This window comes from Triturus cristatus, chromosome 11 (assembly GCF_964204655.1).
Source record: "Triturus cristatus chromosome 11, aTriCri1.1, whole genome shotgun sequence".
Lineage (NCBI taxonomy): Eukaryota > Metazoa > Chordata > Amphibia > Caudata > Salamandridae > Triturus > Triturus cristatus.
The window spans coordinates 472807911-472832664 of NC_140594.1; the positions used below are offsets into that span (position 1 = coordinate 472807911).

The 24754-nt window shown below is 43.8% G+C and overlaps 1 protein-coding gene across 2 annotated transcripts in view; it reads right to left on the bottom strand.

The window, feature by feature from the left end:
- Window positions 1-24754, bottom strand: part of DPYSL2 (dihydropyrimidinase like 2) — a 408396-nt gene that overhangs the window by 34484 nt on the left and 349158 nt on the right. For both annotated transcript variants that reach the window (XM_085632753.1, XM_085632754.1), the window contains 2 exons: window positions 17586-17706; window positions 16172-16328 (listed from right to left, as the gene is read on the bottom strand). In XM_085632753.1, the coding sequence (XP_085488879.1) occupies window positions 16172-16328; window positions 17586-17706 (278 nt within the window). The remainder of the gene's footprint in view (window positions 1-16171; window positions 16329-17585; window positions 17707-24754) is intronic.

Consider the following 24754-nt stretch of genomic DNA (forward strand, 5'->3'; position numbering starts at 1 on the left):
GAAAAAATCGGAGTTATGAAAGGTCATACTTTACAGAAACAGGACAGCACTTTCAAAAGCAGTGCCACAGTGTGCATAGAGCACTGCTTCTTCATAAGGCACAATGGGATTCAATGTAAATGTTATTCTTCTAGGCGGCTATTACGTGTATACTCTGCCATACTACGAGTTATTTGGTGTTTGTGGACCCGGAACTTTGAGGTCAGAAACACCGGACCCAGTTTTACCAAGTGCAGGTCTGCAGCCAGTAAAACAGAGCAGTGGTCAGGGGGCGCGGTCAGAGGCATAGCCCCGCATCCATCCATTGCCCTACAGGGCCATTGGGGAAGCACACGATGTGCTCTCCAGTCAAGGCACGGCCTGCCATGGCCTCGGTCCCTCTCCCTCACTCACTCACTAGAACAATTCCACGCTGACATTATTAACTGCTTAAAGAAGGTGGAAATTGTCAGCAGAATAGCTCTGAAATCACGGAAAACAGGGATTTTCAGCTGTTATTCTTCAGACCGCACAGTTATTCCACATTCCAGGGACTATAACTGGTAATACCTAGATTTAGATGTAGGGATTCCAGGCGAAATCTAAAATGACAGCCTCTTGGTATCCCCACATCCAAATCCAGCTAGCTCTTAATGAGAGCCCCAGTGTACTGGCAGAGCTTTCCGTTTAGAGAGAGACTTCTTGGTGGACCATAATATATCAAATATAAAATTGTATCTGATGATGGGGATCGCTGACCATCTACTGCTCAAAGCAGAGGCTAAGGCTTAATTAATACATCGATCCACATATGTTGATATTTTTTGCAGTATTGCAGCTATACATTATCTATGTCATTGTGCCTAATTTTGTAGCAAGGCTCTTGTGAATCCCTGCAATGCATCCACAATTCTCTATCTGAATTATCACAGACTATCCTGAAGGTGGTGGTGTAATTGGTTGGGTTACCAACTGAAAACCTGCGTTGGGTTCATTGAACGAAGATCTAACAGTATAAGAACAGGAATATTGACTATTGCTCACTGTATTGGACCTTATACGAACCAAGAAAAAATGTAGGTATGTGTGGGTGTGTATATTAATATTCATGTATTGTAGTTGTCAAATTATAAAAAATTTACTTTGAAAAATAATTGTAATGACAATAAGCACTTTCTAAGATTGAGAAATAAGTTTGAGAGCAGAACCAATAAGTAGGTAACTTGAGATTGACAGGGCTTCTCTTGTCAATTTTTATGTAGCATATAACACTCCACAAAGCCATCTAATTCACACATTTCAATGCATGCTCCAGGTCTAAAATCTACATAGCAGCTAATTTACAGAGGTAGGTACTTACATTTGTACATTTCCACATGCATAACGTACACACACTCAGGAGTCTAGTTTATTACAAAGTTCAGAATTCACATACATTTTATTCATACTCCGGTGGGAATATACACACCCGTAGCATATTCATGTAAAATTCATAGCGCTATGTAAATTGTGAGATGATTACAATTTTCAACTGAATCTGTTTTCCTCAATTTCCTACACACCTCCTGTGAGAAATTAACCTATCGGTGCACTTATTTATACACACATATGCCTGAGCAAGTTGCATGTATGTTTTGTCCCAAGAACAGTGTGCCACATGCATTTCCAAGCCCTTGTGAATATCCAAAGAATTAGCACTTTTCTCACCACAGGTGGAGATTAAGTGTCTAATTTAGGAACGCACTGTGTAAAATAGCTGCGTAGACTGCATATATAGGCATACATTATGTTTGTGTAACCAACATACAATATATGTATGTAATTTGCAACGTTCCAGGCAATTTGTACACATGGAAAAAGCTTTACGATTCAACTAAATCAAACTCCAGCTTTTTCTGGACTCACTATTTAGAAACTATACATTTGAATCACTAGGAGACCAAGAGGGCATGGAAATGTGGGTCTAGTGTTCCACAGCCTTCTCTGGCTAAAAGAAGTTCTGCTGCAATGCCAAAACAGCCTCTTGTATGAGAAAGACTGTAAAAACTGAGTGTTGGGAACAAATATAAAGCAGTGGAGAAGACCTAAGAAATGGGCTTGATACGGATCAGGCCAGGTGATATGCCATGGGTTATGCTAATGTAGGCCACTGTGTAGAGTGTAGACTGTTAAGTAGGTAAAATCCAGTATTTATAAAGCGCCAACTATCGCCGAGGGCGTCAAGGCGCTGGGGGCCATCATGAAAATTAGGTGAGCTATTGCCCAGAGTCACATGGTGAATTTAAATTTGATACTTGTATAGCGCACTACTCACCCGCAAGGGTCTCAAGGCGCTTGTACAAATACCGCTGTGGAACCCATCCTGGCTTTCCCTTTGAGGCGTCCACTCCTGGGCACCCCCAAGGTGGAGGCCAGGCATCCTTAGCGTTGTGGGGGCCGTTGTGGAGATTAAGCAAGCTATTGCCCAGAGTTGCAGAGTGGGACTCCATGATTGGAATAGGCACCGAGGCGAGAATTATCAGGTCCGTGGAATTTTTGAGCCCAAGACCCGCCAAGGCGGGGAATTGAACCCTGGTCCCGGGCTAGACCTCTGCATCAGGGTCTGCCGCTCTAATCATTGAGCCACACTTCTCCACATGGTGCTGGGTTGACCTGCCACCGGCGCCAAGGATTGAACCGTGAGCCCCCCGTGTTCCAGAGTCACCTGCCCTGGCCGCTGAGCCACACCTCTTCCCAGCTGGAGCATCTACATGGTGGTAAGTATTCTATATTTTTCACTCCGAGATCACTCCAAGGTGAAAGGTCTGCCTAAGATCAGTTTCAAAACTCCCATTCAGCATGCCATCCTCCGCAATCTGCAGTTTTGAAACCCAATTTATTATCTATTATTTGCCACCTTCTTGGTCTCTTTATCAACCTTAGAGATAAGTAAAAGAACAACTATCATCATACACTGAATATTTTTGAGGAACTCATAACTGAATTATCAGTGAGTATTGTGATGATGTGGTCCTCTTCCTCAAATTATTTCCACATGGCCACAAGATTATTCTCCACAACCGACCAAACAAACAGGCCGGGCCACTTGGTATCATTTAGAAGTCTTACTTATCAGTTCCTACCATTCATACAACTGCTTCCCCCCCCCCCCCCGAGTGAATCAATGCCATAGTCTACTACTCACAATTCTCTTTCATTTCTACTAATCTACCAACACCCTTAACCCTTTTTTCCAATTCTTCATTCCTTGACCGTTTCTGACACTTCTTTACATTGACAGTTCACAACCACCTATCCTGGAAGGTGAAGATCTTTATCAGCTCGTCTCTGAACCTATGCCAGTCAGTCAATTTACTTTCATCGATACTTATAGTATAAAATCATAAAAGTACAAAAAAAAGGTACAGTTAAAAAAAATCTATACAAAAAAGAAAATTCTATACATAGAGGAGTAAGAAGGTAATTGCATCATAACAAACACCATTAGAGAACAATTCATAAAAGCCAGCTGATCGGAGGATCAGTTTAAAATTAATTCTCAGTTATTGTGCAATTTCCCAATTTTTTGTGAGTGGATTAAAAAGGACGCCACAGAAAAACAAACCATAGGGTTAGACAAGGATTGTAGAAAATACAGTGCAACACAACGTTGTTTTAAACAATATTTACGCATAGGGCAGAATGTACGAGTTACTTACCTACGGTAACGATTAATCTGGTAGAGACGTTGTCTAGCCGCAGATTCCTTAACTTAGAATATCCCCAGGCATCAGACTGGATCCGCAAAAAACTTTGCAGCACCTCAGCGCACCGGGGGACGGTGCCACACGACCCCGCCCGGACGTCGTCCACGTACGTGATGTCAGCGAGGTTATACAAGTCCCTACCGGCGCCCTGACATCAGTTTTCTTCGGAGAAACTTTTCCGCCACAACACGGAGCCACCAATAAAAATAAAAAAAATTGAAAGTATGGAAACAGTGTGCGATGGATGAAAATCCGTGAATAAATAAGGAGGATGGTGCAGACACCATCGTAAAAGACATAATTAGACACCACCTACATATAGGTGGAAAAGCTGTGAGAAAGAACCTTGCAAGCTAAGCGAAGACCCTTCCCTAGCGTTAGAAGGGAAGAACATCTCAGACAGAAATACTGTTAGTACCATGCAGAACTGTGCCATCCAGCAAAAACTGAGCAGAGAGAGAACAGTCCACCGCAGGAATGAAAAGTCCGGCACTGCGTCCCTGTAGTAACAGAGGTCTGAAACAGAGGCGAGTAGAGCCCCAAAGAAGACTACCGTAGAGGAGCCTAGAACCCTGAGCCAACAAGAAGGCGGAAAGACAGCAGGAGAAAAAGAAAAAGAGGAATCTCTTGGTAAAGGACAATCGATAAGGCCCCATTTTACAATTAAGAAACCGTTGAGAGGGAGGCAATGGTATTATTTTGACAGAACCCCTGAGAGCGAATCAATGGCATTATGGCAAATCTGAAAGGGGCGCAACAATGTGAGCACCCATGAGAGAGAAAACCAATGCCAACTGTAACAGGGGGGCCAGCGGAGATCCCCACTTGGCAAGGCCCTCGCAGAACGGGGAGGCTAGGTGGGCATTAAGGAATCTGCGGCTAGACAACATCTCTACCAGATATATCATTACTGAAGGTAAGTAACTCGTACATCTGATAGAGACATCTAGCTGCAGATTCCTTAACTTACAAGAGATATCACAGTCATACCCCAAAGGGGAGGTGGGTCTGCGACAGATCAACAGACAGTGCCAAGCATCCGATCCGGCAACAGAGTGACGGATAAAAAAGGGGGAGGGGGGAGGCTGTCGCTGAACAGCCCGACAGCAACCCAAGCAGCTCGGAAGAGAAGAAAGAACGGGATGACAGATATCCTAAAAATGCCAGAATGGCGCGACACCATACCTGTTTTATAAAGGGCTGGTAGAACGGCCTGAGCCATATACCAGAGCAGAGAAAGAAAGAAGGAAGGACCACTCTTCGCTTAATGGCGCACGATCAGGACACCGACTCAAGTTCAAAAAGCACCAGTAGAGATGCAACCAGAGCCTAACCGACTAGCATATAGAAGGAAGGCTGAAGGAGCCAGTATCAAGAGCCTAAAGGCAAGAGCTAGAAACTGAGCGATGCGATTGGAATAGCTGGCGGTAGCATCAATGTTAAACCCGCCGAAGCAGGTAGAAACACGCAGCAGGCAAACGGTCACAGAGACCTTAAAGTGGTTTACAACAGAAGCTTAAGAGTGCCCGACCGGGCAGTAAGAAGCCAAAGCGAGAAACAACCCACAATATAGACTTGCAGGCAGTAGTCAAGGATCACTGCCATCAGAAGAGCGGTCCCGCAGGCGTAGCGTTAACAATTGGAAAAAGCCTCAGAAAGACCAAACACTCCAGAAAAGACACGTACAGTGTGGAACACCAAAAAGGGAGCATTTGTCAAATGGGGAAATCACCCCAGTAAGCGGAAGCAAGGAGGAACCTATGGGCAACTTGCAACAGCTCAGAAAAGCTCCCCCGTAGGAAGAGGAATACCAAAGCAACCAGCACATATACATACCGGAGCATACCTAGTACAGTTGTTTTTGAAGAGGAAAGTAAGAAACCTCCCAAGGAGGTGAAACAGGCAACAGGTATGTTGACCATGGCGTAAGAAGATGGCACTGGGGAAAAACATAGAATGCCGTATAACGGATCACCAAGCGACGCATGGAGCCCACAGGATCTCCAGGCCCAGGTGAGATAAGCAAGCTATATAATAGCATACGATTACCCCACATGGAGTATGCATACCCAAAACAACGGGGAACACCTCTTAGGGCAAGACGCCAAGTCAAAAGAGCGCAGTAACAAACTGAACCCGTGAACATGAGTTCCGAGCCGTAGGACATTACCGAGCTGAGCCACCGGCTCAATACCACAGTCAGAGGACTAGACACAGCAATCTGTGGAACCCGGCCACAGCAGGACAACAGGCAGCTTATAGCAAAACGCATCCAAGGGATGCCAATAAAAGGGTAATCACCCTTGGGAAAAGACGCAAGGCTCACCGCCCATGTAAAACACAGAGCACAGCTAAAGGATGCGAAATGAAAAAGTACTACCACAATGGAAGAAAGGCCTAAGAAGACCCAAGTGGGGGGACGAAAGCCCGCAAGGAGCCGGTGAACCGTCGATTCGGCGTGAACATCATAGGGTAAGTCAACCAGACGCTCCCGGATATTTTCGTGGAAGACTATCAAGTAACCAAGCATGACACCTTAAGGCAACAGAGCAAGCCATAGCACTTCCCAAAGAATCCGCAGCATCTAAGGCGGACCGGATTGTGAAATCGGCAACGTCGCGGCCATCCCGGAGGAGGCGAAGGAGATCAACCTGAGCACCTTCAGAGGTGGCCGAAAGCAAAGACTCTGCAGAGTCCCACAGGGCAGAAGTAGCCTGTGCTAAAACACATTGTATTTAAGGATCGTACGGCCGCACTAGTGGAGGCAAAGATGTTCCTGCCCCATGACTCTAGCCATCGGGACTCCCGAGAGGGAGGAAGCATAAGAGGAGGCAGGGAGGGGAAAGCACTCTGCAACACAAACCGTTGCACATCAGGGTGTACAAAAAGACAAACAGGATCAGGCGGAGCTGGACGGTGGCGGTGCAAAACTGATCAAGCCACCGGATAACCTGAAGCAGGCTGGACCCAGGTACCTAAAAGGGTATCATAAAGGGAAGCCTCAAAGGTTAGAAGTGGCTCCACAGTCCCGGACCCCCGATGAATGACATTAAGCAAGGGGTCGACAGACAAGGGGGCAGAAGGGGGTGGCATGCTCAAAATGTGTGTGGCCAATGAGACCACCCTCAAAAAAGCCGCACCGGCCTCGGTAGCCCTCCGTGGAGGAGACAACAACTGATCAGTGAGGGAGGGTTGTAAACTGACCCTAGCCCAGACAGTGAGGGTGCGACCAATGTCCCACAGAAGGGAGTCCCATTGAAGAATGAGGATCCGGACGTTGCTCCTGGGGAGGCAAGGAGCCTGCCGGATCTGGGAGCTTCCGAGGAAGCTCAACAAATTCCAAGGGGGGCACAAGCAACAGTACGTCCGGTGATGGTGGGCGAGAAGACGGTGCCAAACTCCCTTCTGAGGCCTCTGGAGAAGAGTCCATAATTCTGCGCCGACATGGCGCTGAAGCGACGCGCGTCGGCGCCAACCCCGCGTCATTAGACTCCGACTCGACTGCGTCTGGCGTCGACTCGGCACCATCCGGCTTCGAGACTATGATAAGCTCCCCTTCCGAGGAAGGAGCAGACGCCGGAGCAGGCGAGGCAGGCTTTCGGCGCAGACTCCACCTTTTCCATGCTAGGCTCCGACTCAGGGGAAAGGAGCGGCGGCGGAGCAGAGGAGGTGAGCCTCCGACGCCGGTACGGCGCCGACCCCAGCTCTGGACAGACGACCGCCTGTCCGGGAGCCCGGGGCATATGAACAGGCTCCGACTCCGGAGAAAGCAACGGAGGCGGAGCCGAGCCTCCAGCACCGGTACGGCGCCGACCCCGGCTCCGGACAGGCGTCTGCCTTACCGGGAGCCTGGGGTGTGATCAGAGCAGGGCTATGAGCACCGGCAACCACATGCGGCGCTGCAGGGAGCCCAGCGGGGCTATGCAGCGTGGCGGAGGCGCCGTGGGTCGTAGAGGGGGACCCCAGCCGGCCGTGCCCTAATGACTCCACAAAGACCATAGAGGGGGACCCAACTGGGCTGCGCCCTAACAGTACCACATCTCCAACGTCCCTGGGGGGGGTGAGGCTCAATTGGCACCGGGGGCAAACCCACCAGCGAGTCCGTCGGAGAGCCAACAAGAAGCGGAGGCCCCGAGGATGCCCCAGGGACGGGAGAGGGCCCAAGGGAGGCCTGCAAAGCTGCAGCATATGCCTTCATTTGGGCCTGAGTTGCCCCCACACCCGGAAAGGGTGACTGCTGGGTGTGCACGTCCGGGACGTTCCAGGAACCAGAGCTCCTGACAACAGAAGAGGGGGAGGTTGAAGACTTTGGCGACAAGCGCCTCGACTTACCAAGTGGCGAACGGCGGCCCCGGACCCCGGAGGCTGAACGACGGCGGGAGGGACCTGCCGTTGAAGAAGCAGGGGGCAAGACAACGCCCACCTGGACAACCGCGCCGAAAGAAGCTTCATATGGCGCTCGCGCCGAGACTTGGGCTTTAGGTGTTGGCACGACTCGCAGTCTGTGGAGTCATGGTGCTCGCCCAGACACCACATACAAATAAGATGCGGGTCCATCGCGGACATCTGTCGTGAACAGGTATTACAAGTTTTAAAGCCCAAAGTGATCGCACATTGTTCCCCGACGTGAAGCGTCGTCAAGGCCTGAAAACAGGCCAGAGGAGCAGCTAACTCCGGATCCGCGTTGCACGCGGAAAAGAAGGAAACTGATGTCAGCGCACCGGGAGGGACTTGTATAACCTCGCTGACGTCACGTACGTGGACGACATCAGGGCAGGGTCGTGTGGCGCCGTCCACCGGCGCGCAGAGGGGTTGCTGCAAAGTTTTTTCTGGATCCAGTCTGACGCCTGGGAATATTCTAAGTTAAGGAATCTGCGGCTAGATGTCTCTAGCAGATAAATCTTTTAAGTGATTCTGCATAAAATTTGCAAGAAAAGAGAATATGTAAATTTGATTGTGCAGAAACACCATTGCATGGACAGGATGGTAATTCATCTATGGAATAAATACCAGCTGGATGGGCCAACATACATGGAATAAAATCCAAACAAAACCCAATTAGAAAAAATATGTGACGTGAATTTGTCACAGTAAAAATGTAGGATGTTGGCCCTTCCTGTACCATTGGGCTTTCTAAATATGCTTCGACCGATTCTTTTGTACAGTTTGCTTTCAATCTTAGTTCAGCCCTTAATTTCAGAAAACGCAATTTTATCTCCCTTTTTGAGAGCTCCCAACAGTCACTCGGGACAGCAAATAAGAGTTCTAAACCTAAGGAGGAAAGAGTAGATTTAATATAGGAGATCCATGGAATCTTATGGGCATTTTCCAGGGATAGGCAGTCTTCAATTAGCTTTTGGGTGATATGGATAGATTCCCTTCTCCATATAGAATGCTACAACATTATTGGGGCCAAGGCAATTGTATCGGTCAGATATGGAACATCCAATTCTGCATGGGCAATAAAATTGCAGCAGCTTACCAAGAGGTCCACTAGTTTTTCCAAAATGTGTCCGCTATGGTCTGTAGGGCAGAGGGGTTGATATATCTCCAAATGCCTGCCTCGTAAGTTGCTACCGTCACCAATTTGCTGCTAAACTCTTTTTGCCATGTTAATGGGTTTTACCCCGAATCTTTTAATAAATGAGTGGAGAGCAATAATGGTTCTCTCTAGTGATAAACCTCTAGTAGCAAGCATATTGGACCATGAAAGTTGCCTATCAAACGTTATACCTAAATAGGAGAAGGTATCAGCATGGGCTATTTTCTGGGCAGATATATGGAAGTTTGGAACCTTCCTGTTTTTACGGCCAGTAATTAAAATAAAGGACTTGGCTTCATTTATTTTTAGCCCTAATTTTTGCATATAAGTTACATAAACATCTAGTAACTTTTGAAGGGCAAGGCCAATGCGGGCAATAAGCACCGCGTCATCTGCATACAGGAGAATTGGGGTGCAAACATGGTTAATTTTGGGATGTCTGGTATCGAGTCCAGCAGGGGAGTGGAGCTTTCACCCCATTGGTGTAAATAGAAAAAAGAAATGGGGAGAGCACACAACCCTGCCGGACCCCTCTATTAATTGGAAACGCCCTGGTGCATTCCCATCTCTCCCGTATTGGACGCAGGCCGTGGCTGATGAGTAGAGCTGCCTAATAAAAGATACAATACACTTTTCTATGCCCATTTCTTCCATCATCCTCCAAAGATGTTGATGTGCCACGCAGTCAAACGCTGCCGACAAGTCCATATACTCAAAGTATAATCTATCAGATTTTACGAGAGTACTTGGCGATTAATAGGCTTAAATTAAGGCACTGTTCCTGAGCGCCCACTCCCTTTATGAAGCCATATCGGACTGGAATTAAGACCTTATTCTTGGATGCCCACTCCTCTAGTCCGTTTAATAATAACCTTCCCATTAGTTTTGCTGTGCTGTCTAGCAACGAAATTGGCCTATAGTTTTTGGCCTCTGCTTTGTCCCCTTTCTTGTAGATTGGAACTAAGATAGACTTCTTCCATGAGTCTGGTGGGTCCACCTTAGATATTACATTAAAGACATTTGTCAGCAAAGGACCCTTAAAGCTTGGTACTATCTGCTGCAAACATCAAGCCAAGGGCACATAAACTGATACCCTCTTCTCTCAAATGACATGCCTCCAAGAAAGACTTGGTGGCTAAAAAATATCCCTGAAACCATAACTCAGTCTTACAGCAAACTATGCTAATCAAGCTTGGAAGACCTCTTAAAATCGTCAGCCACCCCACAGCAAGCCTTCTATTTCAATAGAACAAGCAATCTCTGCCATTGACCTTTGGGAACACTGGTGCCATTGAACCACTGGAACTGCTCAAGTGTCAGCATTGTTGCCACCACTCTCAATGAACCAAGTGTTACACCAAAGAACTATCAGCGTTTAAAACAGATTTGCAACCCGAAACAAAAGTGTTCCAGATTTACATACAAGTTCATATAAACCCATCAACTGGATTTCTACTGATCAATCAGGGAGTACTACATAATTAATCTCCGTAACTCTGACCACCTTTAAACAGACCTCTTCCAAGTTCTGTTACAAAAACAAAACCAAGAAGCATGAACACAGATTCAGAAACTTCTCAACATTTATGCCCACTACACGGTGAAGAAAGCTATTGAATCCCACCTAGCCAAAAACAGGACCAGCTTTTACTACCATTCAGCTGCAAATGTGGACCCATACCTCAGCTAACCTCTCTGGTGCATTTTACTCCTTCTTTATATCTCATGACTAACACTCCACTAAGCTTGCTGCCTTCATCAGCCAAGCAGGGTCAGAAGCAGACGTGTGCTCACCTTCAGTCTTCATGAGTTTACAGTCTTTCCCTTTCATCTCTTTGGTGGTCTGAACTATCCTCAACTCTTCTTTACAAGGCAGAACCTCTCCGGATGCTTTGAACATTGTCCCCAGGACTACTGCAGAGGCCTAGGCATGACCATGCAACTCAGACAAGTACAGACCAATTGTCAACAGACGCTGTGTGTGAAAGTGGTTACAAAAAGCATTGCTCACACAACTCTAACATGTTATTAAAGCATTTGAACTCTTTCCGAAACCCTGCTCTAATGCCCATAGGTGACAGACTCTTCCATGAGCACCATGTAGGTTGACCTCAAGACACAAGTGGAACGCAATGAGGCTGCTGCCCTCTTCTTGACCGCTCACCTGTCTTACATATGGTCCAAGATTTTCGCATCCTCTGTTCTCACTGTGATATTGGCATTCATGAAAAAGCTTTGAAATCGTTCTACTTCTGCCTTTCAGACTGAATACAGATCATGTTGACTTTACCTTACACTTCATCTTTTAGTTGCCTCATTTCTGGCATACCATAAGGTGCTGTCATTTCTCTGACCCCTTTTAACATCTACCTCAGATCACAACCATAATTCATTGAATATGTCGCTCTAAACTGCTAAAACTAAGTCAACGATACACAGATCACATCATTTAGCAGGAACTAAACAATATAAGCCCTCTCTTTCCTCAGAGGAAATCGCGGACCACTCAGCCCAGATGTAGTTGTTGCTTAAAAATGTACTGAAATCTCTACATACAAAATAACATGACTTGGAAACTCTGCATTCTCCTTTCAGTGTGCAATTCCCTCCCTGTTATCAGGAATCTCCCAGACCGACTAACCTGTTATAAAGCTCTGAAGACATGGCAGATCGCAAACTCCTTCATCACCCACTGTGGCAAATCTGACCAAGACAATAACCATGTACCCAATATGAAAGCAATACACCTGCTTTTAAATTTTGAAACAAGCAATTGTCAGATTATTTCAACCAATTGCTTGTTTCAAAATCAAACGCAGGTGTATACGCATGTAGTATTGCAGAGGGGCTTTTTGTATACGTACATGTCACGCTTTAAGTACCAGAGATGTGGTCATATCTTGACTCAGTAAGTAACAAGCACAGTAAAGAGGATGGGAGGTCTATTAAGAGGCGAATTCTCTGGTTAAATGAAGCAAAGTAAACGAAAGTTGAATCCAAAAGTCTTTTCAATTTATTGAACCATTTGTTCAAATTAATGTGGTAGAATTCTTTTCATTCTTTTTCAAAAATCATTAATCCAACTGCCCAATGGATTTCGGGCTATTTTAGCCCTTCTTCAGGGGCGGCGCTCTAAAAAGGACAAGGTCAGGAGTCAGTTTCAGTCTTCAAAAAATAATGAAATAAGTGCATTACAATGCAAGTGGATTAAACGAGCGTGCCGAGAAGAGTGAAAGGTAAAAACACCGATATAGTGAGGGAGTGCATCCTGAGAACGTGAACAAGACGTTCGCGGTGAATAACGGTAAAAAGAACGTGAACGAAATATTTGTGATAAATTGTAAAGATTCAGAAACGGGTCAGTGAATAACCTGGTGAAACGTGGGTCAGACGGTGGAGTTGACAACCTCTGGGCGGTAATAATCGGATCCACACCTTAAAAAATCTTACCGAAACAGAAGACTAAACGTGTGTAAAATTCTACGTACTTTAAGGGGTAATGGTGGTACCTGCGGCAGGTAAACGAGGGAGAGAGAACTATGATGATTTAAAGTGAATAATTAACTTACGGTTAGTGATGTTGGTTGGCGAATTCTCGGGTAGCGAGAAAAGTCGCGTCCGTACGCTCTGGTGAGTGTAATGGAAGGTAGTCATGTGATAGTGGAACATGTGGGTATTTAAAGACGTAAGTGTGTTAAGAACTACAAAGAAGAAAGACTAGTAGTTCGAATGGTGAAGGTGAAGCCGGCGATCTAAGTACAAGTGGGTTAATGAAAATAACAGAATAAAACAGCGTATCGATAATACGCAATCTAATGGTGACAAAAGAAAAATTATTATTAAATGTTACTGGCACACAATTATTATCAAAAGTCACTAGCACATGAATGTGATAGACATGGAATCATAGACAATCATAAACGTAAACCATGATACACAGACGAAGTAATATATGTAAAGAAGAATAACTAGGCAAGTATCCAAATTGAAACAGATGGGTAATCATGAGAATGGTACAGTCATTGAGAAAATCAATGGTGCAGGGTCATAGAATGTCCAAGAGGGAGGAATGATTTAATATTCATGAATTGCGTTAATGGGTGGAGACCTCAAATTTACAAAAAACAGCCCAGGTCGTAACGTTCATTTAAACCTTTGGGATGTGTGGAGTTTAACTTATGTATCCAAAAGATTTCCCTCTGTAACAGATATTTGTTGTTATCTCGTCCCTTTAGATGTGGGATCTGTTCAAGAACAAGAAATCGCAATTGAGAAAGGTTATGTTGATGGTGATGGAAATGAGTAGCAATAGGAGAATTTGCTTGTTGAGTTCGTATATTGCTTTTGTGTTCGTTAATCCTTATACGAATCTTTCCTTCTGTCTTGCCCACATAGACAAGACCACATGGGCATTTCAATAAGTAGATGAGATTTTGGCTGTTACATGTGGCTGTGACTTTGAGTTTAATAGGGTAACCTAATGAGGGATGTTGAATAGTGGTACCCTTGATGATAGAGTTGCAGTTGCCACAATTGAGGCATGGTAGAGTTCCTTTGAAAATACCTGTGGTGGGCCCGTCAGCTTTAGATAACATTTGTTTTAGGTTACGTGATCTTGGATACGCAAATCTTGGGGGTGTTTCAAAAATATTGTTGAAATCCGCTTCAGTGCTTAACATCGGCCAGTATCTCAGGATGATTTTTTTGATGTTAAAGCTTTGAGTAGAAAATTTAGATTTGTAAATTTGAGGTCTCCACCCATTAACGCAATTCATGAATATTAAATCATTCCTCCCTCTTGGACATTCTATGACCCTGCACCATTGATTTTCTCAATGACTGTACCATTCTCATGAGTACCCATCTGTTTCAATTTGGATACTTGCCTAGTTACTCTTCTTTACATATATTACTTCGTCTGTGTATCATGGTTACGTTTATGATTGTCTATGATTCCATGTCTATCACATTCATGTGCTAGTGACTTTTGATAATAATTGTGTGCCAGTAACATTTGATAATAATTTTTCTTTTGTCACCATTTGATTGCCTATTATCGATACGCTGTTTTATTCTGTTATTTTCATTAACCCACTTGTACTTAGATCGCCGGCTTCACCTTCACCATTCGAACTACTAGTCTTTCTTCTTTGTAGTTCTTAACACACTTGCGTCTTTAAATACCCACATGTTCCACTATCACATGACTACCTTCCATTACACTCACCAGAGCGTACGGACGTGACTTTTCTCGCTACCCGAGAATTCGCCAACCAACATCACTAACCGTAAGTTAATTATTCACTTTAAATCATCATAGTTCTCTCTCCCTCGTTTACCTGCCGCAGGTACCACCATTACCCCTTAAAGTACGTAGAATTTTACACACGTTTAGTCTTCTGTTTCGGTAAGATTTTTTAAGGTGTGGATCTGATTATTACCGCCCAGAGGTTGTCAACTCCACCGTCTGACCCACGTTTCACAAGGTTATTCACTGACCCGTTTCTGAATCTTTACAATTTATCACAAATATTTCGTTCACGTTCTTTTTACCGTTATTCACCGCAAACGTCTTGTTCACGTTCTCAGGATACACTCCCTCACTATATCGGTGTTTTTACCTTTCACTCTTCTCGGCACGCTCGTTTAATCCACTTGCATTGTAATGCACTTATTTCATAATTTTTTGAAGACTGAAACTGACACCTGACCTTGTCCTTTTTAGAGCGCCGCCCCTGAAGAAGGGCTAAAATAGCCCAAAATGCATTGGGCAGTTGGATTAATGATTTTTGAAAAAGAATGAAAAGAATTCTACCACATTACTTTGAACAAATGGTTCAATAAATTGAAAAGACTTTTGGATTCAACTTTCGTTTACTTTGCTTCATTTACCCAGAGAATTCGCCTCTCTAACTGAGTGCAACACGAATGACACTTTCCTACTCAGGAGCGTGCTGACTTTTTGTATATTTATTTTCCCTACTCGGGGGGATTTATTCGCTTGCACCAACTACTGACCGTCTACACCATTAACTTGTCGAAAATTGAGTGCGTACTTTCTGTTTTTTCTAGTTAGGTCTATTAAGATACACATGCATTGGTTATCCAGAGGTCAGATTATTTCACTCCTCTGGTTAACCAATGCATGTGTCAAAAACACTCCATTTTAGTCTCTAAAAAAGAAAACAAAATCAGAAGATAATCATTTGCCCTGGATGAAGGACTAACATCAAATGATGGAGAAACAGAAACAAGGAATTAACAACGCAACTAACTGTGCTTTATAATAAAGTGATGCAGTCTCCACAAATTGTTTCCAAAACACCTCTCAAAGCAAACTTCCATTGCTGCTGTTTGGACATCCACAATTTTTACCGAACTGTTACAATATATATGTAGGAACACTCACTATTAAAGTTTCCAACTACAGAGTGCAACAGTAACATTGAATACAGTTACCCATGTCAGTTCTTTATTTCACAATATTAAAAAATGCTTGGTGGCTTGTAGGTTATTCGTACTGGCAAAAAAAAACATTAAAAAAACCAAAACGCATATCAAGTTAGTTGGGAGAAAAGGTTTATGAGCACGGTCAGTCAGTGAGCAGCAGTCCAAAGGCACGCTTTTGAGGATATTGGGACTGTGGACAGATGATTCAATACACAGATAATCATCGCCTATCGGCACAATCAGAATGGAACATTACTTCTTAGAAGAAACCATCGTCGTTATTGCAAATCGCAAGACGTCCAGTTACCACAACAGAGAAAAGAGGGGATTTGTAAAGCAGGAAAGGGCAGGCTACCATGTGATTGTAAGAAGATATTGGAGTGATAGGGAGAGAAAATCGATTTGATGGATCAAATATTGCAACACATGGCACACGTGCAACTGTACTACTCACCAGGACAGCAACGAGTTGAGGAAGTCTGGTGTGGTAGGGTCAGGGCTGAGTGGGGGAGAAGTGACAAAGGCTGCTGCCTTGGCCCAGTTTTTGCTCCAATAATGAGTTCCATCTGTACCCAGACTGGCTGTTATGGGCTCACCATACACGACTGTACCTAAAGAGGGATAAAAGGCAAACACAAGCTTAAAGGCACAGCATACATAGAAAAAAAAACACTAGCAAGAAAGGCATAAACTCTTTAGTATTAAAATGTGTGGCAAAAAGAGAACTGGTGTCATGCAAGGCAAGAATTCTGAATTAACCGTCAAGAAATAGAATTTGAAAAATGATATCAGTAATTGGACATTCCAGCACTATGGCCAACGTGCACCAGGAAAAGGAAGAAAAAGATATCTTCAAGCTACTTAAATGTTCTTGACAAATGGCTACTTTCATTGGTTTGTGATCATCTACTGTTCTGGCAAGGTTTATACATTAGGCATTCCTGCAACACCAATGTTCAGCTGGGGGAAAGGTCTGGTCTTCATTAGTAAAATACCAATGCAAATGCAATACAATTGATGACGAGAACAAAAACCAGAATTTTCACTTTCATTAAAAATATTTAAAACACAATTCTGCAGTACTGCACACCATTATAAAACGTCTAATCAAAACTGACACTTTGGCTGCATTGCTAAATTTCTGTAGTACTATCTAAAAAGCATCTGCAAATTTCATCTAAAATGTTGAAAACATGCTCAAAGGAACATCTTGAAAATGCCTACTACAATGAGGGTATTTACTCCCAATTTGGTATGGACAGAATCAGGCCAATTGTGCCAACTGCATCATTCAAGCAGACTCAGTCCGACTGAAAAAGGATCTGCATAACCCATACCCTATACAAGGTTTGTTCATTTATGCTATTTCCGTCTATGATGTTAGTAAGTCACTGTGATTCTATCCAGTGAAGCCCTCATTAACAGTTGGCTGGAAAAACAGGGATGAACTCGTATTCCGAGTTTTGCTGTAACAATCCAATCTTAAAGCTTTCACTGTGTAAATTTCGCCCGGTATTAACTGATGAAATCTGCATAGTGAAAACGGGATGGAAAAATAATCTGGAAAAGGGAAATCTGTGCTAATAGCAAAGTCGGATAATCAAGATCTCTCAGTGAGACCTCATAAAATGAAAATGGGGTACTAATTTTGCCCCAGGTTAAGGCAAGGTGCAGGATCTTATTTACCCTGGGGCAAAATGACCAGCTCCTATATCAAACCACCTTATAATGAGGGGCTACATGTAATATTGAAGGCTGCCCCCAAGTAATGTAACACTATAGCGAATTGAGTGGGGTCAGGGAACAGCATTTGCATTAATCAAGTCTATTTAAGTCCATGTGTGCAGTAAAGAGGGGGATGAACTTACCCTTTTTCCTGGCCTGAGCGATAACATCAGCTGCGCTCTTGCTCATCACCTTGGTGATGTACAGAGGGCAGTTTGTTTGATTGGCAACTGTGATGGCTCGATTCACGGCTTCAGCCTCCACCTTGAAAAAGAACACACATTCACTAAGCCTGATGTGATAAAGGTCTTTTACTGAGAGAGCCCAGCCCATGAACTCAACAGCCACCTTCTACTAAAATTATAGGTGTTACTACCAAACCCAAGAGTATATATCAAATTCAAATGGAAAAAGAGCGAAAGGCATGGCGAGATACCAGAATATCATTGTCAGAATACCATCTGATGTTAATACTGTTTTCTAAATATAATTTACATAAATATCACCCGATGGCAGGAATCACAGAAAGTCTTCACCCAATCGGACGATATTTTTGTATATGGTAGGAGGACACAATATTTATGTTATACAGTATTTCTACACATGATATTTTAACACAGAACCAAGTGGATTCAAAACCTTGATTCTGATGGTCTCATACAATCTTGCATCCACCGTTCAACCCATTCAGCAATCTTATTGACAGTAGTTAATCAACGAGAGACCTTATGTCCTCTCCAAAGTACTCTCCTGTCATGTGGGAAGCTGTCACATAGGTAAAACTGAGGGAAACTACAATGTCCAAGTCATGTTGGTTCTTATGGAAGCTATAAAGCAGACACTGCATTTTCTGCTAAGAAGAGCTCGATGTAAAGAACACACAGGTAGGTTTGCTTAGACCAGACCTCCTTACATGTTCAATGCTTCCTTCAAGCTAAGTTCTAAGAAAAGATCAAAAAGCCTGATTTTGGGCTCCAGCTCATGGGTGCAAGGCAAGTATTAAAAAGTGCGTGCTTTACTTTCAAATCAGAATTTGATAAACTAACAATTGAGAGAAATGTCCCAATTTTAAGCATCATACCAGACACTGTTTCAAAGAGGACTTTGTATTAAATAAAGCAACTCCACACCGGTTATCACGAGCAAGAACCCACACATGATAGACGCAGACAGAAATGGAAACAGGGATCAGCACAAGACTGTATTCAGAGTAGGAAAAGCTTTCAGTCACCTGCCAAACGCCTGTCAGTTCCAGATTGAGCAAGCTACAATGTATTGAATGTTCAGCAGTACTGCAGGTCAGTACCCTCTCAGTTGGTTCTGGGGAACCAATTGAGGGGGGCAGGGGAAGAGCAACAAAATAACCACCCTCCATTCTCGATCAACACACTCTTACACCCTTGGTAATTTCATTGTTCACCCACAAACCCACAGATGCAGACCACCATATGAAATCCATTACCTAAAGAGTGCAGAGCACAGTTCTGAAGCTGTCCATGTGAGAATGTAGCTTGTGGCCAACCCAAAATTCTTATATTAGACAGAACTAAGTGCAGCTAACACAACCAGCTAAGTATCCGGTTCCTGAAAGGTCAAAAATCTATCAATATAACAAATGTAAGTTAATTTTTAGTGTTAATGCTCACACCTAAGGGATACATTAAAAATGTTTATTGCAAACAAATCTAATAAAGTTATTTATAAGCAATGTTATTGCTACAGATGGAGATATTGACAGTAAAGTGATTTATCCTATATTTTAGAATGGAAATTGTTTTCAAGGAGAAGGGGAATTGGATCAGATGTATTTCTTTAAAGAAACAAATCACTCAACATTCCATTAACCAGCAGAGCCAGGGTTGTGAACTGGCAGTCTACCCAGGCACTGTGCGTTAAGTTATTTAGGGATTCTCATGACGAGAGGACCGCATCTGGAGGCACACTTTAATGTACAAGACCTTTTCCAATGTGCTTCACACCCCAAATATTTGAATCGCTGTGTGCAATTCGCAAGGAGTGTAAGCTAAGTTGCTCTCACTATACTTCTGTTAATTATGCAGATCTCAAACGACGCTTATGTAAATATTCTAAATTTATGTTATTTTGAGTTACAAATAAAGCATGAGCTACATAAACTATTTTGGGGGTGGAGTCACATTCTGATCACAAGTCTCACCAGTGTTCCTCACTGCACAGCTGTTACCGATGGGCCATACAATGACAGGCCAGTTACCACTGCAGAGAAAGACTTCCCTAACAAGCCCAAAGTCTTTGAGCTTTTGTGGCAACCACTACAGACGCTACACAATTTTAGCTGCAGATGTAACAGCTTATGGTTTCTACATATTCTAGGGAAAACATTGTTGGAATACACAATATAAAATCACATTTCCAATTTGAGTAATTTTCAATCAAAATGTATCTTTGCGAACTTGCTAGTTTGAAAAGTATATAGAATTTCCCTTTATAAAATGTTTAAAGTAGATTGAAAATATATATGCATCTTAAAATACTCAAAAAGTTGTGATTATACTTAGTATGTACAGGTATTGAATGCCTAACCTAATTATTTCTTTGTGAGTTTGGAACTTTATAAGATTCAGGGCTGGCTCGAAATACACCCTCAGCAGTCAGAGCGCTCCTGCTCCAATTGTTACTCCTAGAAGGGTGGCATCCATCTATTCCAGAATACATCTTACAATTTCTGACATTTATCTAGTGTTTTGTAATAAATTCAAAAGACTATGTAACTTTAAAAACAGGTAGTTGTATTACAATAAGAAACGTGAATCTTATTTATATCATCTGTAGTGAGTAGCCAGTGAGCTTTGGAGACATCACCTCATCAGTACAGTAAATGCAATTAAAATAGCACTGATAAAAGTAGGAAAAAAGTAATAGCTACAGCAGAAACAGATGAAGTGTCAAGAGTACCAAGAAAATCCAATAAATGTTTTCAAAACAAATATCTATTTGATGTGATCTACAAAGAGTAATAACAACATTTATGTTTTCCTTTTATCTACTCATATCTGTTCCTAGTTTTTCACTCTATTTGATGTAACTATTTGATGTAACATTTGTAAAGCGCTCGGATACCCTTCCAGGGTCTAGTTCACGCTACATAAAAGTTTAAATAAAATTAAATAATCAAGACTATAAAACAAAAACTGCTCACTTATAACTTTCTTTTGCACTTGGGGCGTCATCGCCTTGGTGTCTTTGCTTAAAAGCAAACAAGGCCAGGGCGTACAATGACCACAGCACCACCTCTTTGGGCTCATTAGGGTTTTCTTTTCACATCTAAACTCTTACATTCTACCCCTTGCACAATCCGCCACCACTGTTTACCACGAACATCCACTTGATCTCACTTAATACCACCCTCTACGATCTACCATCTCGGCACATACTCACAAAGCAAACTAGGATCCCACTCTCCACTGTCAACAACATATACACTGTGCACATACCACTTCATTCTTGTCAATGTGCACACTGACGAAACAAACCACTCAGAAAGGGGCTATGGAGTCATCTACTGAATGACATGGTCTTGTACCCAATACAGAAATCATGCATTTGAGCTCCTCTCATTTCAGTTTCTGCTGACCACCAGAGACTGACCTTTTCCACCTTATCTATTGATCTCCCTGTTCGAACCCCATTTTCAACGTTGCGATGTCAGATTTCATCACAAAATCTTTAACTTCTATGTAATTATCTTCCCCCTGCAATTTCAATCTCCTAAGCGACGCATTAAACAAAAACTATGAAGGACATTCATTAAACAAAAGCAAGAACGATACTGTCATCAATCGACTGGCAAGTGCAGACACCACACAGTCCATCATGTTTCCCACCGATATCAAGTGGTACATCCTGGACCTCAGCCGCACCCCCATGTAAAATCTCACATGTCACCCACCCCACTCCATAATATGGGATGATCATGCATCCTGTTACTTGACTGACACACATTTTCGACCTACAGTGGTCAGTCAAAACCACATAAAATAGAGAGTCGGTCATTAAATAACTTCCTGCTAAACCAATTATTACAGCCAGATGTCTTTGGCCATCAAATCCGACGCCATCATAGACATGGAATCTGAGCTCCAAGACTTCAAATGCCCTCACCTCATAACAGAAGATGATATCCCGATCAAACCTCACTCCCTAAACTCTTCAGAGCAACAATACTAGAGCTCAGAGACTGCAAATGTGCCAGCAGAAGTGCAGAAATCTAAAGGCTGTCTGCATGAGATGCATACATTTCATGACATAAGCGAAGACCACCTACAGCAAAGATATGATCGCTGAAGCGTCAAATGGAAGAATGGCACTCTTTACAGAAATGAATCGCTGCACAAACCCCATTCCTGCCTACACTAGGAAGGAATGCACAGCCAGGAACAATTTACCTCTTTGGAGATGAGACTTACCAGCACAGTAACATGACACATTCTGTAGATCCACCCACCCCCACAGCAATCCCATGTAGTGATGATATCAAGCGCTAGGATCCCTAAAGATCATGTTCACATGTCCAGCACCCAGAAAAAGCTAATTCTTTCCTATGGGTCATTAATGGGGAAACCATTTGAACCCATGGCTTCTTTTAATGTAGCCTTTGTACCATTCCAGAAAGTATTTTAGTGGCCCTTACATCAGCCTGGCAGCATTACTTTGTAACAAGATTGTTCTACTTCAGATTCTTACATTATCCTATATAAAAACAAAGGACGACTTTTGCAGATTCTCTTGTTTAATTCCTTAAGTTGTAGAATAAATTCACCTACATCAACAAATTTGTATTCCAATCTTACAACCTTAGCATATTCTATTGCATACTACGGTTTACATTAGGTTTTTGATGCACTGACTTTTGCGTTTTATCTAGAGAGGATGAAGTCCCTCTAAAAAATGTATTCTATTGTTTATTTAGCCTGGTAGCTAACCTCTCAATAATAAGGCATGAAAAGGAAATATAACCACATGGCTAATCATTTTTATTTCATATTCTTACAAACTACATACTGGAAACACGTTGGGCACAAGCCAAAAGAGGCAAGGCTACAACCACGCCATGTTAGAGGCATGCCACAAGCTTTAATATGTTCAGGGCAGTTGCTTGTAAAACTGCCATTATATTTTGCTGAAATTAGCTCTTATCCTTTTCAAATACACCCCGGATATGCATATAATGTCTCTACCTCCTAAAATTAATATTTGTGAAATTTGTCCCAATCGGAATGGGAATGGATGGGAGCGGAATGGTAGATAAATGATACAATACAGTCATGGCAATTTAGCTTATCATAGTCCTTGTTCTCTCTCCATCATAAGAGGTGCTCAAAGCTTTTGGCACGGCATAAGCCTGGTCTCCTGTGAAGTGGTAGTTGAAAGAGAGTAAGATGGCCTGACGCCAGTGCTGAAGGACGTGAAGCTATGGCGCTCCTGGCCGAGCTCCACTATCCGTACTCATCCTGAGCATCACTCGACAATCTCACGCAACAAACCATAAGAGGGGGTGAGGCCCAATGTACCCCAAAGTCCCTGACTCGGAATTTGGGCACTCTGCCGATTTGTCCTAGCGCTGTGAGGGGATTCACTGCAGTGAGCCGTGAGGCTGCTTTACTAGATGGCGGTGCAGAGAAGTTCCCGACCTGCCCAATCAACAGCTGCTGGAACTGCATGACGCCGAATCTACACAGTAAAGACTGGAGAGGCATATTGGCATCAGAGTCCCCAGGGGAGTACTGTGATTGCTCCCGCTGGGACCTATCAGGTTGAGCTATGTCACAGCATTGCGGAAGGCTGGGGCCTACTCTGATAAAGCAGAACAGCAACCGAGCTAACATTTGGGGCGGCCAGCGCACACTTGCAAAGGCGCTGCTCTACCAGACAATTAAGTGCAGCCAGCACTTACAAACACCCTTCCAGCCGACACCCATTTGATGCTACAGTGAATCGCTGTAGCAGCCCATGGGGCCCTCGTCAAGCTGTAGGCCATGTGGCAGGAGCAGGAGAGGTGCCAAAATTGTCACGGGGAAGCCCACTACAACAATAAGGTGTGGGGTGTCCTCCAAGGGAACCCCCTCTGGTAGAGGTTCCAGGGGAAATACTTACTGCATAACTGGCTGTGACATACAGGGGAGCTCGCTGTTGACCTCTCTTTTTTTCTCCCGGAGCTTGACCCTCCTACATAATAGCCGCAGGTGCCACTACATAAAATTGTGTATTATCCTGCCTCCTGGCAAATCTATTGTCTAGCACTGGGGTGCCGAGAACCTACATTGCACACAGAGACTGATTAGCCACCACTGAATGAGACTGCTCTGCCCCAGTGCACGAACCAATGGCCAACTGTGCGTGAACCCAAACACCTGTCACTGCCCCCATGAGAGAAATCCCTGAGATCCTACATGCACTACAGTGGGAGAGAACAGGAGCACTGCCCCCTTTCACCAAGTGATACCATAAAAGCCTACAGCTGGGTATGCCCCCAGAGCACTGCTGCTGAATTGGGGGGAGCAGAGGGTGCAATAACCACAAAAAGGCAACTGGCCCCAATATCTCCAGCCCTACTTCTGGGCTCATCACACCTTATCATGTAGACTTTTTCCTCACCGAAAGTGTACAACTAACTGGCCACTCGACTCATCCAGTATTCCGGATTCTCACAGGTGTGCATAAAAAAAATGATCGGAATGGCCCCCCATCTTCCCCCAGTGCCTGGCTTCATCATCGGCCATCCCGCGTTCGCCAAAGACTCCTCTAGTGGCGGTGGTGGTCTACAGCCACAGACTGTTACGTGGATCACTACCCGAGGCAGATAATCCTGGGATGCAACTTCAACTCAACATTATGTCAACCCACCTCCCCACCTACACTTGCATTAGCAGGGGTTCTGAATAGTATGGCAAAGCGATACAAAGTGCACACATATTTAAAGAGCCAGGAAGCCCATATCGCCCTTTAACAAGAAACCCATCTCACTGGTCCGGAGAGGGATGCGCGCCACAGGAGATGTAAAGAGCAGATATTTGAACAGGAGTCCTGTTTCGAAAAACGTGCGGACTAATAAACCCTAATGGGAGAAACATCCTGGTAACTGGTAGGCATGCGGGTCAAGACCTGACCATTGTTGGGCTGTATGCACCCAACTCAAATCAGGGAGGGTTTTTCACATTCAAATTCAGAAAGCTGGCCCCACACCTTATACAGCCTATCATACTTGATGGGGGCTATAATAGCGTGAAAGACACTACACTCCATAGCTCCCATCCATCTTAGGGTGACTACCCTG